This window comes from Typopeltis vanoorti, chromosome 9 (genome assembly GCF_054136105.1).
Source record: "Typopeltis vanoorti isolate ZY-2024b chromosome 9, IOZ_Tvanoo_1.0, whole genome shotgun sequence".
NCBI lineage: Eukaryota > Metazoa > Arthropoda > Arachnida > Uropygi > Thelyphonidae > Typopeltis > Typopeltis vanoorti.
In genome coordinates this window covers 139,452,120-139,468,376 of record NC_143557.1, presented here as the reverse complement: position 1 = coordinate 139,468,376, position 16,257 = coordinate 139,452,120, and the positions used below count along the sequence as shown (strand labels likewise).

Below are 16,257 nucleotides of genomic sequence, written 5' to 3'. Positions count from 1 at the left end.
TTGGATGTGGTGACAGTCCAAGACAGGAGGATGTGGAGGAGACTCATCATCAACAGTGACCCCACTTAAGTGGGAGAAGCTGCAGATGGATCATTGATCCATCCTTGTCTTCTTTGTCTCTTCAAGTACTAGATCTCTGTAGCATTTGATGGCATTATTGAGACTTTGTCTCACTTTGATGCTTCTTTCCAAATTCGGGTCAGCATTTATGAAAAAGTTGGCAGCTTCGTCGATTTTTCTCACAAAAGTTGAAAAGTCAGCAAAGGAAAATTCTTCAACATGGCATCAGTGGGGTCATCATCATCATCTTCTGCTTCATGCTCGTTGTTGTTCCGACTCCAAAAGGATATCATCATCCAAATAATTTGAATGAGAATCAATACATTCGTTCACATTGTTACAATCTAAACTTGTAAAACCAAGATCTTTGCCCATCTGTACAATTTCTGCTGAGATTTCCTCTTTCTGTGTTGCAAAGGCAACAAAGTCCTTTGAACAATGCAGCAAGATATTATGCCATATGGCTCTCATGTTGCTTTGAGTCATCTCTTGCCAAGATTCATAAATATTTTGAATGGCATCTTTTATGTTAAATTTCTTCCAAAATTCACTCCAAGTCTAAGAATCTTCTTCAGCTCCAGCTTTAATAGCTTGAGCAAAAGTTCATCTTAAACAGTAAGCCTTGAAAGTTGAGATAACGCCTTGATCCATCAGCTGCAGAAGTGATGTTGTGTTTGGAGGGAAAAAATGAATCTCGACATTTTCATCTAAGTCAGTCAATAGAGTTGGATGGGCTGGCGCATTGTCTAATAAAAGCAAAATTTTGAAAGTAATATCATTCTTTTTACAATAGTTTTTAACTTCAGGGCAAAAACAAGTTTTAAACCAGTCTTCGAAAATTAAACGAGTCACCCACGCTTTTTTTATTCGAACGCCAATGAACAGGTAAATTGTTCTTTGTAAAGCCCTTAAGAGCTCTTGGGTTTTCCGCTCTGTACACTAACAGTGGCTTTAATTTTAAATCACGTGATGCATTACCTCCTAGTAAAAGTGTCAATCGGTCTTTTGACACTTTATACCAGCTTGTGTTTTTTCCTTCTCTGCTAGAAATGTGCGCGATGGCATTCTTTTCCAGAACAAGCCAGTCTAGTCAGCGTTAAAAATTTGATCATCTATATAGCCTTCCTTCTCAATAAGCTCCTTCAATTCATTGGGAAATAATTCTGCAGTTCTAGTGTCAGCACTTGCGCTTTCACCTTGGATTCTTACGTTATGGAGTCCAATATGCTTTTTGAAATTGTAGAACCACCCGCGGCTTGCTATAAAAGTTTCGCTGGTTGTACCTCCTTCATTTTCGCTTTCATTTTCTTTTATTTTGTCATATAGACTTGTTGCTTTTGCCTGGATTATCATTTAACTCAAAGGAATCTTTTTCTGATTACAATCTTCAATCCAGATCATTCGAAGGCGTTCCATATTATCCATTGTAGAAGATTGATTTCTTGTGATCACTTTTGACATATAAGAAGCGGTGCTCATTCCATGTTGTTTAATCTTTTCTTTGCTCTGAATAATTGTTCATACAGATGACTCATTCATTGAATTCTCAAGTGCTATTTTAGCAAACAAAGCGCCATTCTCGTGACATTTTATAATTTCAAGTTTCTTCTCTAATGTGAACCACTTGCGTTTTTTTTTGTTACTCCAACAGTGTCTTCTTTGTTTTGTCTCTTTTCACTCATACTTAAATAATAAAAAACCGAATAACTACTGCATAAACGTGGCTGTCACTTGTGGCACCCGGGAGTTGCTGGTCAGTGTTGACAATGTTAGTGTAATAATGATGTGTAATAATAAAAACTGCATTAGACCAAAACCCGCATTGTTCAAAACCACGTTATACAAGATATTCCTGTATATGAAGCTGGTTTAATGTAAAATAAGGTATGAGAAAAGGGGCACACACTATTTCTGCTGTTATTCATCATCCATAAAGATCATAATTAAGGAAAGTGATATCAGGCCCGATATCAAAACTGGAAATATTAATCTCAGCTCTTTACTTTATCCAGGTGATATTATACTCCTAAATAAATCCTAACAAATTTGGCAGTACAAGGTGTAAAGGTAGTTGGAGGCCTATCTAAGGTCATGCTACTGTTTACATATACTAATACTAAAAGTATCAGGAATTAGAGGGAGAAGTTTCGGGCATTAGTGAGACTTGGTTGATAGCAGACAATGATTACAAGGACAAAATGAAAGACACAGTGTTTTCAGGAAGGGTATGAATGGGGAGGGATACTGCCGATGAGTTGCAGTATTCCTACTTTTTTTGTGCTGCAAAAAAAGTAAGAGATAATCAGAAAGACAGCAATATAGAAGATAGTTCATTTAAGGTAATGTGCAAAATAAAAGGCCAAGAAGACAAAACAATTGATTGCTGCAGTGAGCTGGGAGTACAAGGGAGAATGCAGAAGACATGCACTGGCACAATGAGTGTAGGTCAAGTGATTACTATGGAGGACTAACTCCAGGGACATAGACTAGAAAAATGAAAAAAAAAACAAGAATGAAATGGAATTTTTGTAGGCATAGGTTTAGCAGTTCAAAAGAAAGATTCCATATTGCGACCGCATATTTATTAAGATAAAAATAAACAAACCTGACAAGTTTCGTATGTCATTTGACTTACATCTTCGGGGGTTCAAGGTAACTAAAAGTTTAAACACAAGAAATGAGAAATTATCAAAATAGTCCATTCTATGATGTTATGGCCGTCTAACTATTCATTAAATTAAAAAATCTGAATTCAGAATCTGTGCATGCTTTGAATAATGCTGGATGTTGTCACGTTCTGTTGTTCACGTTCACACTGTCCGAGGTCTAACTTAGGTATATTTTTTATCAATGCTGACCAAATTTGGTGTAGAATTAGGCCTTGGTTTTTGTTACATTGCATTGGGATTCTAAGTATATTTGCAGCTTCCTAATTTCCTTGTGAAACAGTTTTTTTTCAATATAAGACATGTTCGTTTTATGCCATAGTATATTATGGCCAGCGGAAGTTGCGTGGGATGCTGGCCTGATTTGTGTTCTCTCCTTTTTTGCACGTCTTTTTTGGTGTTCATTCGTATGAATTTCCCCTGATCTTCCCATCTGGCCTAAGTAGCAGATGCCACAGGAACAATGAATTTTATATACACCTGTTTTTTTTAAAGTGTGATGTAGAAGTTTTGGGGGATGTAGAAATCTTGATATTTTTGCTAGCGGAAGAAAACTAAACAAACATAATATTAAAGTTGCTTTACTTCCACCAGAAAAAATACCAAGATTTCTACAGCCCCCCCCCCCCCAAACCTCCACATCACACTTTAAAAAAAACTAGATGTATATAAAATTCATTGTTCCTGTGGCATCTGCTAAGTAGGCCAGACAGGAAGGTCAGGAAAAATTCGTATGAACGAACACCAAAAAGACGTGCAAAAAAAGGAGAGAATACAAATCAGGCCTAGCATCCCACACAACTTCCACCAGCCATAATGTACTCTGGCATAAAATGAACATGTCTTATATTGAAAAAACTGTTTCACAAGGAAATTTAAAGAAGCTGCTAATATGCTTAGAATTCCAATGCAATGCAATGAGGCCTTAATTCTACACCAAGTTTGGTCAGCATTGATAAAAAATATACCTAAGTCAGACCTCGGAAAGTGTGAACGTGAACAACAGAACATGATAACATCCAGCATTGTTCAATCTTAGCATGCACAGATTCTGAATTCGGATTTTTTAATTTAATGAACAGTTAGACAGCCATAAACATCATAGAATGGGCTATTTTGAGTAATTTCTCATTTCTTGCGTTTAAACATTTAATTACCTTTAACCCCTGAAGATGTAAGTCAAATAACATACGAAACTTGTCAGGTTTGTTTATTTTTATTTATCTTAATAAATATGCGGTTGCAATACTGGAATCTTTCTTTTGAAATGGAATTTATTTATTTATTTATTATTATTATTCAGGCTCCATGGATCTCATTGTGGGAGGTCCTTCCTAGGAAACACAAAGTCTATCATACCACTCATTGACCGTTCTCTCACCACTCTATCAGGCAATGCATTCCATGGTTCAACCACCCTCCATGCAAAGAAACTACTCCTCACCCTCTTGCTCACAGTTTCCTTTTGCAACTTTTAGGGATGGCCCCCTTGTCATCACTCCTTCCAGCTGTTCAACTAAGCAAAAGAACTTCCCAGTGTCAACCCTGTAACCACCTCTTGACAGTTTAAAAGTCCCAATCATATCACCTCTCCTTCTTCTATCCACCAAACTCTGTAGTCCACATTCCCTCAGCCGATCCTCATAACTAACATTGTACAGTTATGAGGATCTACCTGAAACCATCTTTTTTTATCTGCCTTTGTACCCTTTTCCACAGTTAATTTATCCCCTTCAAATCCTGGGGACCAAATCTGAGAACAATAGTCTAAGTGTGGTCTGATCAGGGTCTTATACAACGGAATGATAACTTTTTTTTTTATCTCTGCAAGTCAGCATCCTTCTCACTATTGCAGCAATTCTCTGTGTTACTTTCACCACCTTTGCAATATGTCCCATAAATTTCAGTTTTCTATCAATCATGAACCCCAGATCTCTTGTCTCCCCTACTTCCGCCAGTATAGCTCCTTCAATAAAGTTACCAGCTAAGATTAGAAGACTGGCCCAAAACCAGGATGTTACATTGCTTCTTATTAGGAAGAATGACCATGTGATCCTGACTTGAGAGGTTGCAAACATGTAGAATTTTCAATTAAGAAAGGGGTATATGTGAAACCATGGGACAGGTATTTGCTACAACTTTAGGAGGCAGCTTGAAGCAGTGCCATGGCATAAAATCTGCAAGGGGAGGATGTCTGAAGGGAGCAATATCAGAATGTATAAATTAAGTAGTAGTTAGATGGATGAGTAGTATCATTAAGAAATAACTGAAAAAATGTTCTAGAGAGTATATAAAAAGAAAGATGAACAGCATGTTAAGGAAGGCAAAATCAGATTACAAGAAAAAATTAGCCAAATATACCAAAGGAAATCCCAAATGCTTTGTCTAGGTGGCAAGTAAAAGGAAGAATGACTATAGAAAGATAATTTTAATTTAAAGATAATTAATTTAATTTAAATGGAAGTGCTTGTAATAGGAGCAGACAAAAATAGTCGAGTTACATAGCAACCACTTTGCAAGTCTATCATCCAAATGAAGATATTGCTGTGGCAGGAAATGATATGGTAATAGAGGCTGATATAGAGGATGAACTAGAGGTACTTAAGATATAGCAGAATGTCAATGCAAAAATGAGAATTAGATAACATAGGATATCAGTTGCATATTATGAGAATGTGCAACGCAATTGGAATTGACTCTGACTAGTCTGTTTAACTTAAGTCTCAGTTATGGCAAAGTTCCAAGGAGGTGGAAGAAAGAAAAATAATTCCATTGCATAAAGGAGCTAGCAAGACTGAGGAAGCAAATTATAGACCAATCAGCACCATGGTAGTGGTGATAAAGGTATTGGAAAAGCTGGTCAAAAACAGAATTTAGGAATGGATAATAATATGATACTCTATTGGAGGGGAGGGAGAGGACTGCTTTGTGATGGATTGGCCATGTCTTGGTAATTTACTCACTTTTTATAAGTGTCAAGAAAAAAAGAAATGGCTATGCAGTGATACTATGAATTTTGCAAAGGCATTTGACAGGATCTTACAAAGACTGGAACAAATGGGGATGGATATGAAGCTGATGATATGGATATAAAGGTAGCTGATGGATAGATATTAAAGAGTATATGAAGAAGCAGAATCCAGGAATATCAGGTGGCTAGCAGTGTTTCTCAAGGCTCTGTAATTGTACCATTGCTGTATATAAATGATTTATTTATAAAATTATTATTTATGAAGATTATAAATGATTCATGAAGGGGTGCTTTAGGGTCAAAGCTCTATAACTGAGGAGACATCCACATAGCCTTTAAGGAATAATTCAGAGAACTAATGCTTCTGATCTAATGTCCAATCCTCACTTTCTCATAGTGCACCCTGTTAGGTATCTACTTGGATGCTGAATGGATGAGGATGGGCTAGCAATGGATTTAGCCAATCAAAGTGTATTCTTAATGGTTTAATGCATAATGATGGTATAACATTACAGAATTTCATGCCAGCTTGGGTGTCACTCAATTAAACATAGCCCCGTTGATTTCCCTACAGAAGCAGAGTGAACAGTGAAACATCAGCTATTGGAATAAATCCCAGAACACATCCTAACTCAACAACAGAAGCATCAATGGAAAAGAAAAGTAAAGAAGGCATAGCTACTATAGTATTCAACACTAAATATGAGGATAAACTTCTTGAATGTCAGGCAATATCAAGTGGAGTAATGGACAGTGAGATTCCAACTAAGGAATCTCATTGGCTTCCTCTTAAGCATTAGAGAAGGCAGCCAATACAGTGAAAAAAGAAAAGTCAATTCTTGTTTAAGATCTAAACGGCGGAGTAGGAAATGATTACCAGACGCATAGAAATGTTTTGGGAAAATTTAGAGAAAAGAGCAAAGCTAATAATAATGGTGTGTATCTGCTGGATTTCTGTACAGGATGTGGACTAGTTAAGTTCAAACAGAAAAATGTGTACAAATTCACATGAAGAAAAGATGAAAGAAATAAGAAAAGTCTCATTGACTATGTATGTTACTGTTTGATAGTGATGTCTTACCATTGGTTCAAGACACAAAGTATAGAGAGGATTAAAAACTGGAGGTTCTCACCATTCAGTTTTGAGCAGGATAAAACTGAATTTTATATTGGAAAGAAGAGTGTGTAAGAAAGTTTTAAACTGAATCAAAGTTGAGCAGTTTTCAGATGTGAACAGTAGACTAAAATACTCAAATATTATTCAAAAAAAGTGTGAGTTTGAAAACAAGAACCAAACTTGGAGTCAGTAGAAAATTTTGAAGAAAACATTGATTGAATTCAGCCAATGACATGTGGTGAGGTTGTCTGTGAGGATAGAAAATTCAGAACTCCATGGTAGACTCAAAGTTAGAGGAAGTGAAGGAAAAGAAGAAAGTATATCAAAAGTGCTTGAGAAATCAGTCAGATTGTGCTCTTAGAGAATATGGAGAAAAATATAAGAAAGCAAAGCACTGTATAAAACTAGCTAAACACAATTCATGTGAAGATTTTGGTAAGAACAGAGAAAATAAATGTGACAAAATATTCTGGAAGATATTGAAAAAGCTTAGAAATGGACAATGATAAAGATGACAGAAAACTGAAGATAAAGATTATTAAAGGAACACGTAAGACCACAGTAATAACTTTCAATTAATAAGGTACAGATATTTCATACTAAAATTAATAGTACATCTTCAGTGTTACAAACAGTTATAGGAATGGAATACAAGTAACGAATATTCAGTGGATCACCTATTAAAATACATAGTTGTCAAGCGCTAGGAAATGATAGAAAATAATAATTAATATTTAAGATAATTGCTTTTTTTAATGATTACATAAAATAGAAGTCTCCCAGATCTTTGAGAGAGAGAGAGAGAGAGAGACAATCATTTCGATTTAAATTCGATCGGTGTAAAATAGCTTCACAACTTTCTTTAAAAAGGCATTCATATTTGAACCTGCATCTATGGAGGAGAATAGTTTTATCCCACTGGATATTATGGGTAGTGTTAATACTGTGTTGTGCTAGACCAGACATCTGAGGTTTGTTGTATTCAATATAATATTGATGTTGATGTTTTAAGGATACTTGTGACATAAAGACTGAATAATACAAGCACATAAACACAAGAAAGATATTTAATTAACCAAATATTTTGGTCTGGAAATAGCAGACCAGCTTCAGTGGCACTACAAGAACAGTTTAAAAAAAAAAATACAAGGTGGAATACTAACAATAGATCATTTAAAAATAAAACAAGCCACGTGATGTTCACTAAGTATTAAAGGGAATATTTTTAAGCAGAGACATGATTGAAATAAAGATATTAATTAATAATATTAAATAACAAAAAATTAATATGAATTAATGAGTTATCCTGATTAGCCTTTCCCAGATTTTTGATATAGATATACAGTCATTCCAATTCAGGTTAGGACGATGGAGTAAGGCCTCTACACTTTCTTTGAATAAACGTTCAATTTTATAAATGGGATCTATGTAAGAGGAGAGTTTTTTTTGACCAAAGGATGTTGTGGTTAGTTTCAATCCCGTGCTGAGCCAATCCAGATTTTTCAGGTTTGTTGTGATGAAGGGAGGATTGATGTTCTTGGATTCTTTTTTCAAGAGAACATCCAGTTTGTCCAAAATAGGAGAGATCACAGTTGCAGGGAATTTGATAAACTCCAGGAAGAGACATAGTTGAGCGTTTGTCTTTAGAAGAAGGAAAATGGGAAGATAATTTGTTAATAGGTGAATACATAGCTGTTAACTCAATGTTAACAGCTACGTATTCATTGAGTTTCATGTTAACACATGAAACTCAATGGCTTTTCCGAAAAGAGAACTCAACATCTTCTCGATTCTTATAATCAACTACAAAACAACAAAGATTCAATACATCAAGTTCCAATTCCATACATCTCTGGGATTTCAGAACCTATCGCAAGAATTCTGAAGAGATATGAGTTAACAGCTATGTATTCACCTATTAACAAATTATCTTCTCATTTTCCTTCTCCTAAAGACAAACACTCAACTATGTCTCTTCCTGGAGTTTATCAAATTCCCTGCAACTGTGATCACTCCTATTTTGGACAAACTGGACGTTCTCTTGAAAAAAGAATCCAAGAACATCAATCCTCCCTTCATCACAACAAACCTGAAAAATCTGGATTGGCTCAGCACGGGATTGAAACTAACCACAACATCCTTTGGTCAAAAAAAACTCTCCTCTTACATAGATCCCATTTATAAAATTGAACGTTTATTCAAAGAAAGTGTAGAGGCCTTACTCCATCGTCCTAACCTGAATTGGAATGACTGTATATCTATATCAAAAATCTGGGAAAGGCTAATCAGGATAACTCATTAATTCATATTAATTTTTTGTTATTTAATATTATTAATTAATATCTTTATTTCAATCATGTCTCTGCTTAAAAATATTCCCTTTAATACTTAATGATATAACATCACGCAGCTTGTTTTATTTTTAAATGATCTATTGTAAGTATTCCACCTTGTATTTTTTTTTAAACTGTTCTTGTAGTGCCACTGAAGATGGTCTGCTTTTTCCAGACTGAAATATTTGGTTAATTAAATATCTTTCTTGTGTTTACGTGCTTATATTATTCATAATATTGATGTTCTTTAATTCTTTTATCCACAGAACAGCCAGTTTGTCCAAAATAAGAAACATCGCATTCACATGGTATTTGGTAAACACCTGCCAGAGATAGAGATGACAGTTTAACTTTTGTAGAAGGCAATAAAAAAGAAATTTTGTTGATAGGAATATACGTGGATATCAATTGGTACTTTTTTAAAATTCTACCTATAGGTTATGAGATTCCTGGAATGTAGGGGATTGGAACTCTGCAGACTGATGAAGAAACAGTACATAGTTTTAGTAAGAAATATCTGTACCTCATTAATTAAAAGTTATTACTGTAGGCTTACATGTTCCTTTAATAATTATACTATGCCACAGATACCTCTAAAAATATTATTATTATTATTATTATAATTATTATTAAACAAGACCTCATGGAGTCAAAGACTCATCTAGGAGGTCCTTTTATCTCACACACACATCTCATCATACAGCGTCTTAAACACATTCAAACTCCTTGCAGACACCACACTCCCAGGCAAGGCATTCCAATCACTCACAACTCTGCATGAAAAAAACCTGCCTCTCACTCCCCTACTTACACCCTCTTTATACAGTTTCCAGGGATGACCTCTGGTTCTCCCTTGATCTCCCACTATTCTCTGCAGAACTTCTCCACCATTGATCTTATAACAACCCCTTAACAAATTGTAGGTCTCTATCATATCTCCCCTCTTCCTTCTCTCCACTAGACTCTGCAAATTACATATTTTCAATCTTTCCTCATACTCGACATTCCAGAGGTCAAAAACCACCTTAATCAATCGCCTTTGGACCCTTTCCAACATCTCTTCATCCGTCTGAAAACCAGGTGACCGAATCTGGGCACAATAGTCCATGTGTGGCCTAATCAAAGCCTTATACAATGGAACAAGAATCTCCGTATTTCTACAAGTCAGTGTCCTCCGCATCATTCCCAGAAGTCTTTGTGTTGTCTTCATAATTTTGGCGATGTGTCCCCTAAATTTTAGATTCTTATCCACTATCACCCCCAGAGCTCTTATTTCCACTACTTCCAACAATATATTCTCACCAAGCATAAATTCTGCATCCCATCTTTGTTTTCCAAATTTTAAAACCTTACATTTTGCAACATTGAACTCACATCCCCATTTGCTTGCCCAATCACTCAATTTATTCAAGTCTTCTTGCAAGGCCACAACATCTTCACTACTCTTTATGGTTCGTCCCAACTTTGCATCATCTGCAAACAACTGAATATCTCCATCCAAATCTTTGCCAATATCATTAATATACAAGTTAAATAGTAATGGCCCTAAAACAGATCCCTGAGGCACTCCACTAGTGACTTTCCTTTTCCTGGATATTGCACCCCCATACACAACTTGTTGATACCTATCAGATAGCCAGTCTCCAATCCAATGCACTAATCTAGTATCCAACCCCATCTGCTCTAGTTTGACTGTCAACTTATCATGAGGTACTCTATCAAAAGCTTTTGCAAAATCCAAGTATATTACTGTGTATCCTTCTCCTCTGTCCAAGGAAGCAGTCACTTTATTGTAATAAGTAAGTAGATTACTAAAACATGACCTCCCTTTAGCAAATCCATGCTGTCCATCAAAGATTATACCATTGTTGTCAACCCAACTCTGGATCCTAGTTCTCACAAGCTTCTCCAACAACTTAACCACAACACCTGACACACAGATAGGCCTATAGTTTGATGCTTGAGTTCGATCACCTCCTTTATGAAGTGGCACAATCTTGCCCTCCTTCCACTCTTTAGGGACTTGACCAAGTGCAAGACTCGTATTAAAAAAATATGTCAAGGCAGGTGTCAACTCTCTGGCACATTCCTTCAGAATACGTGGTGATATATTATCAAGTCTCACAGCCTTATTTACATCTAGTTTACTCAACTCCCCAAACACCTCTTGCTCACTTACAGTCAGTCTCTCCTCCCCATCATCAACTGCTCTCAATCTCTCCATGAAGTCACATTCACAAGATTGAAAGATCTTTATGAACTGCTCATTAAGTATCTCCACCACACATTCTGCAACAGCTGTCTTTATACCATTTCCTCCAATCAATGTCATCCTTCCATAATCATTCTTTCTTTGGCTGGCTACATATCGAAAGAACTCCCTAGGATTCTTTTTGGCTTTATTAGCTAAGTGCTGTTCATACCTCTCTTTAGCTACTCTAACCAACCAAGTCACCCTCCTTGCCTGGTCTTTGTAGACCATGAAATTGGTTACGTCCCCTTCTCTTATGCTGCCTTCACAGTGCCCTTTTTCTCTATATTGCATGCTTAATCTCTTTATTCATCCATCTCACACCTACCTTATTTAACCTTCTCACCCATGGTATACATTTAGACATTGCATCTACTAAATATTTTTTGAAAATCCCCCAAGCTGCATTGATCTCTTTTCCCGCTAACTCCTCATTCCATGCTACACCTGCAAGCTGTCTCCTGAGCTCTTCATAATCACCCCCCCTTGTAGTTCCACATACATCCTTTTTTCACAGGGGTCCTTGCACTGCTGGCAACCACCCAAGTAATCACACCTCATGGTCACTTTCACCAATTGGTGGATGATTTGATACCTCACTGATAATTACATCCTCCGATGAGATGACCAAATCCAAGACCCTTAATCAATGTGTGTGATTAAGTATCAAAATAAATTCGATACTTAAAATAAATAAATTTGATACCTCACTGATAATTACATCCTCCGATGAGATGACCAAATGCAAGACCCTTAATCCTCGTGTGCCTTCTGTTACATACTGTCTGAGGTAGTTATCCCTCAAAAACTCAAGAAACTCATTTTCTTTACTTCCAGTTGCTATCTCTTCATTCCAGTCTATATTGCCATAATTAAAATCACCCATAACGATCACCCTTTTCTTATTTGCTTGGCTTATTTGACTATACATTTCACTATCACCACCATCCACATTACCAGGTCTATAACAACATCCCACCAAGTAATTGATTCTATTCACCTCTATCTCACACCATACTGTCTCAAAACCACTGGCCCCATTTCCCTCTTGCATCTCTACCTTGTATGGACATAACTCTTTCTCTATCATCAATAGCACTCCCCCTCCCTTTTTACCCCTTCTATCCTCACGAAACACATCATACCTTTCCATCTCTATTCCTGTCAGGATGTCATCCTCATCTAACCATGTCTCACTTATTCCGACAATCTCTGGGTGCGCAGACGCAATTATGAAGATAAAGATATTATAGATGTCTAGATTACTTGAAAGATTGCTAAATTAAACAAGAGCAGTGACAGTATAATGGCTGAAAACACTCAACAGGAATGAAACATATCAATATTTCAAGTAGAACAAGACATCAAACACCTGAAATGCGGAATTCCTACCGAGCAGTCCTGTTAAGATTTCTGCAAGTATATTTGAGAAACAGCTGAGCAAAATTGTAGAAGGAAGCATGTAGAAGAATAAGCTGGATTCAGGTCAAACAGAGGTTGTCAGAATCAAATTTTCACTTTAAGATAAATCGTGGAGAAGTCATGGGAATATAACAAGAATTTGCATTTAACTTTTGTAGATTTGGAAAATGCATATGACAAGGTTCCAAGACTAAAGTTGTCATATGGGACATTAGATCAAGCAATAGTCTATATTGAGTTGTAATTAGCAGTTGGAATTGAAGGAGATACAGAAGATGGTATGATGTTAAATCAGGTGTGAAACAAGGATGTACATTATCTCCACTGTTATTCATCTTCGATATGGATTACGTTATTAAGGAAAGTGGTATTAAACTTAATCTGAGATATTAATTGAAACTCTACTTTATGCAGATTTTGTTATACTTCTAAATAAATCCAGTCTGCAAGATTTCCTGACTAAACTGAATAAATGTTGTAATAAATTTGGTATGTAAATCAATAATAAAAAGACAATGAAAACAGGTGGAAACATTGATTACATTCTGAATAGAGAACATATAGAACAAGTAAAACATTTCAGCTATTCAGGCACAATTTTTAGTGAAGATGGCAAATTAAATATGGAAACAGACAACAGAATTAGCAAAGTTGGTATGGTATAGTAGGAAGTCAAACTGAATGAATTTATATGGCATAAGGGAGAAATTAGTCAAAACAGTAGGCTAGCTAGTTGAATGCTGAAGACAGCATTCAACCCAATCTGAACTTATGAATTTGAGAAACGAGTCAAAAATAAAACACATGATCACAGACTAGAGACCACAAATATGACAATCCTGAGAAGGATTAGGGGAGTGAATATGTCTAAGTAGGAACTTGGAGAATAATAGGATATAAATGAGGATATCAGGAACTTGGTGACTTTAATAGCCATGTTGAATACAACATAGCTAATCATTCTCTACTTTGTAATATACTTAAGTCACTACTGGTGTCACTTGTTTTTAAACAAATATTTTGGTTATTTCTTCAATCTGAATTGGACCCAGCTTATTACCTGTAATGTCATGCGAATCACATAATGAGTTTTATCATTATACTTAACTTGAAATATTCTATTTCACTCTTTTTTTTTTAAATTAAAAATTAGGTTTATATGATATGCATTTAATAATTTCAATACAGATAAATTTGTTTGGTATTTATATGCAGGAATTGAATCCAAATGATATAAATACATCTGGATGTTTTTTGTGATAACCCAGTTTAGATATTATATTGCTAATTCTGTCCATTCTTATACATAATCTATTCATATAAATAATCATACTATTATATTATAATAATATTTTAATAATATTATTTATTAATATTAATTTCCAGCCCGCAGCAAACGGTTTTTAATTGGTAAACCACCGACTACTGTATGTACCTTGTATTCCCATTCCTTTGATTTGCTTGTTTCTACACAACGATGATGTACCATTGGTATTTTCAGTACAAAATATCTGTACTTTCGTTTCACTGAAGTTAATTACTGTGGTTATCGTGTAATTTATTGTTTATCATTCATTCTTATACATGCTTTCAGAAACAAAGTAATCACATTTTTGTTAACTGTATTCTGTTGATTTTTTTTTTTTTTAATCAATCACCCCAAGTTTGACTTTCCTATTTTCATTTGATGAATCCAGTAGCTTCCAGTATCTAACCTTGGAAATAGCCATTCCATTAAACACTCAACTTGTAATATGACAAGGATGTATAGACTTGACATTATTATACACATTAGATGCTTTTTAAATACAGTTAACAGTAATTAACTACTATAATTCTGGATCTTTATATCTAAAAATGAAAACTTAAAAATACTCACTTCATTCAATCTGTGGAATTCAAAGTGATGCAACTGTTTCTGAAATCCACAGTTCGGATTTGCTACACTTCTAGCTCCTCGTATGACCTTTAGAGCATCTTTACATGTTAGCGATGTGACTGACATTATGTAAGCCACAGCAATAGTTACACTACGGGATACACCTGCAAGGCTATTAAAAAGTTAAATTTTTTTTTTAATCATCGTTATAGCGTCTATGAAAAAAAAAAAGCATTTTAAATTGCAAACAGATTCAAGATTTGGCACAAAATCATATAAATTAGTTAAATTAACTAAATCCCATACTACTGGAAATCTGCTAACAGTTTGTTGATCTATATCAAAAATGCATAATGCTTAGACATCCAGTTCTCTAACATGAGTTAAAAATTTCACTTAATAATGAAACTGAAACTTTATGCTTTTGACACTTTTTTGAATACAAATACCCATGAAATACAAATCACTACCACTCAAGTAGAGGAAGAACCAATTACATAAACAATAATATACTTGTCAATCAAATTAGTGTCTTGAATAGACACTCATTTTATTGACAACTTCAACTTATAATGAATTTAGTATAAATTAACCGCCATTATCCCTAATAATAATAATCCCTAACCCATTACCATTATCTACACCAACATCACCTACTGCTCACTGCCACTAGTTTTTTTTTTTTATGTCTGTAAATTGCATGTGTTCTTAAGGCCGATTTGTCAGTATGTGAGATGAAAAACCTGAGTTTCCAGGAGAAAAACCCTGCTATCTCTCTATAAGATCGGCTAACTCACCTTCTTAAAAAGCCCATATAAAGATTCCACTCATTACGATGAGAATTGAACTCAGGCCTTTTCCAATCAAAGGAAACAACGTACTATTGTTCTTCCAGTTGTCCTATGGAGGCTTCAAAAGTTCTTCTAGCAGCAACAAGAATCGAACTTAGGACACTTTGAAAGGCCTAGCACCCTGGAGGCACAATGCCACTTCCGCTGAGCTACACATACACTCATGATGAGATATTCACTACAAAATGTCTTGTTATATTAAATACTTTTCTCTTTATGTACTTTACATGTAAAGTTCATTATATCTATTAATTATATTAGCATAGATAAATGAATTTACTCTCTTATACAGGAATCAATTTCAGAAGATGACTAACCACCTTGATACATCTGAAGCATGCAATGGTACATTTCTTAAAAGCTACTGTGACTCTGATCTATTCCTAATTATGACAGAATTAAAGGAACTATCAAATCTTCAAGCACACCACATGATTTATATAGCAAATCTGAATCAGTTCTGTTGTGTCAAATATGTCGAAAGTTAATATTTTGATTTATAGCTTATATAATGTAATCCAAAGTTCCCAGAGTTATATAAAATGTCCTCTTTCACATCTCTATTAATCTGATAAGAGAGCATTTCTATAAGCTAAACCAAATCTAAAGTTAAACTGCAAAGTTTTAAAATCTTGAAAGATGTTATGAATTTTCTACTTTTCAAATGCCTACTGACAAACAGTTAGCTAAATGTCGCATTTTAAACT

The 16,257-nt window shown here is 35.1% G+C and overlaps 1 protein-coding gene across 1 annotated transcript in view; it reads right to left on the bottom strand.

Annotated features, from left to right (window-relative positions):
* LOC150103620 (dual specificity protein phosphatase 22-like) overlaps positions 1-16,257 on the bottom strand; it is a 134,310-nt gene that overhangs the window by 11,515 nt on the left and 106,538 nt on the right. Inside the window, exon 4 of the mRNA XM_090398497.1 lies at positions 14,700-14,871. Within this exon, the coding sequence (XP_090254623.1) occupies positions 14,700-14,871 (172 nt within the window). The remainder of the gene's footprint in view (positions 1-14,699; positions 14,872-16,257) is intronic.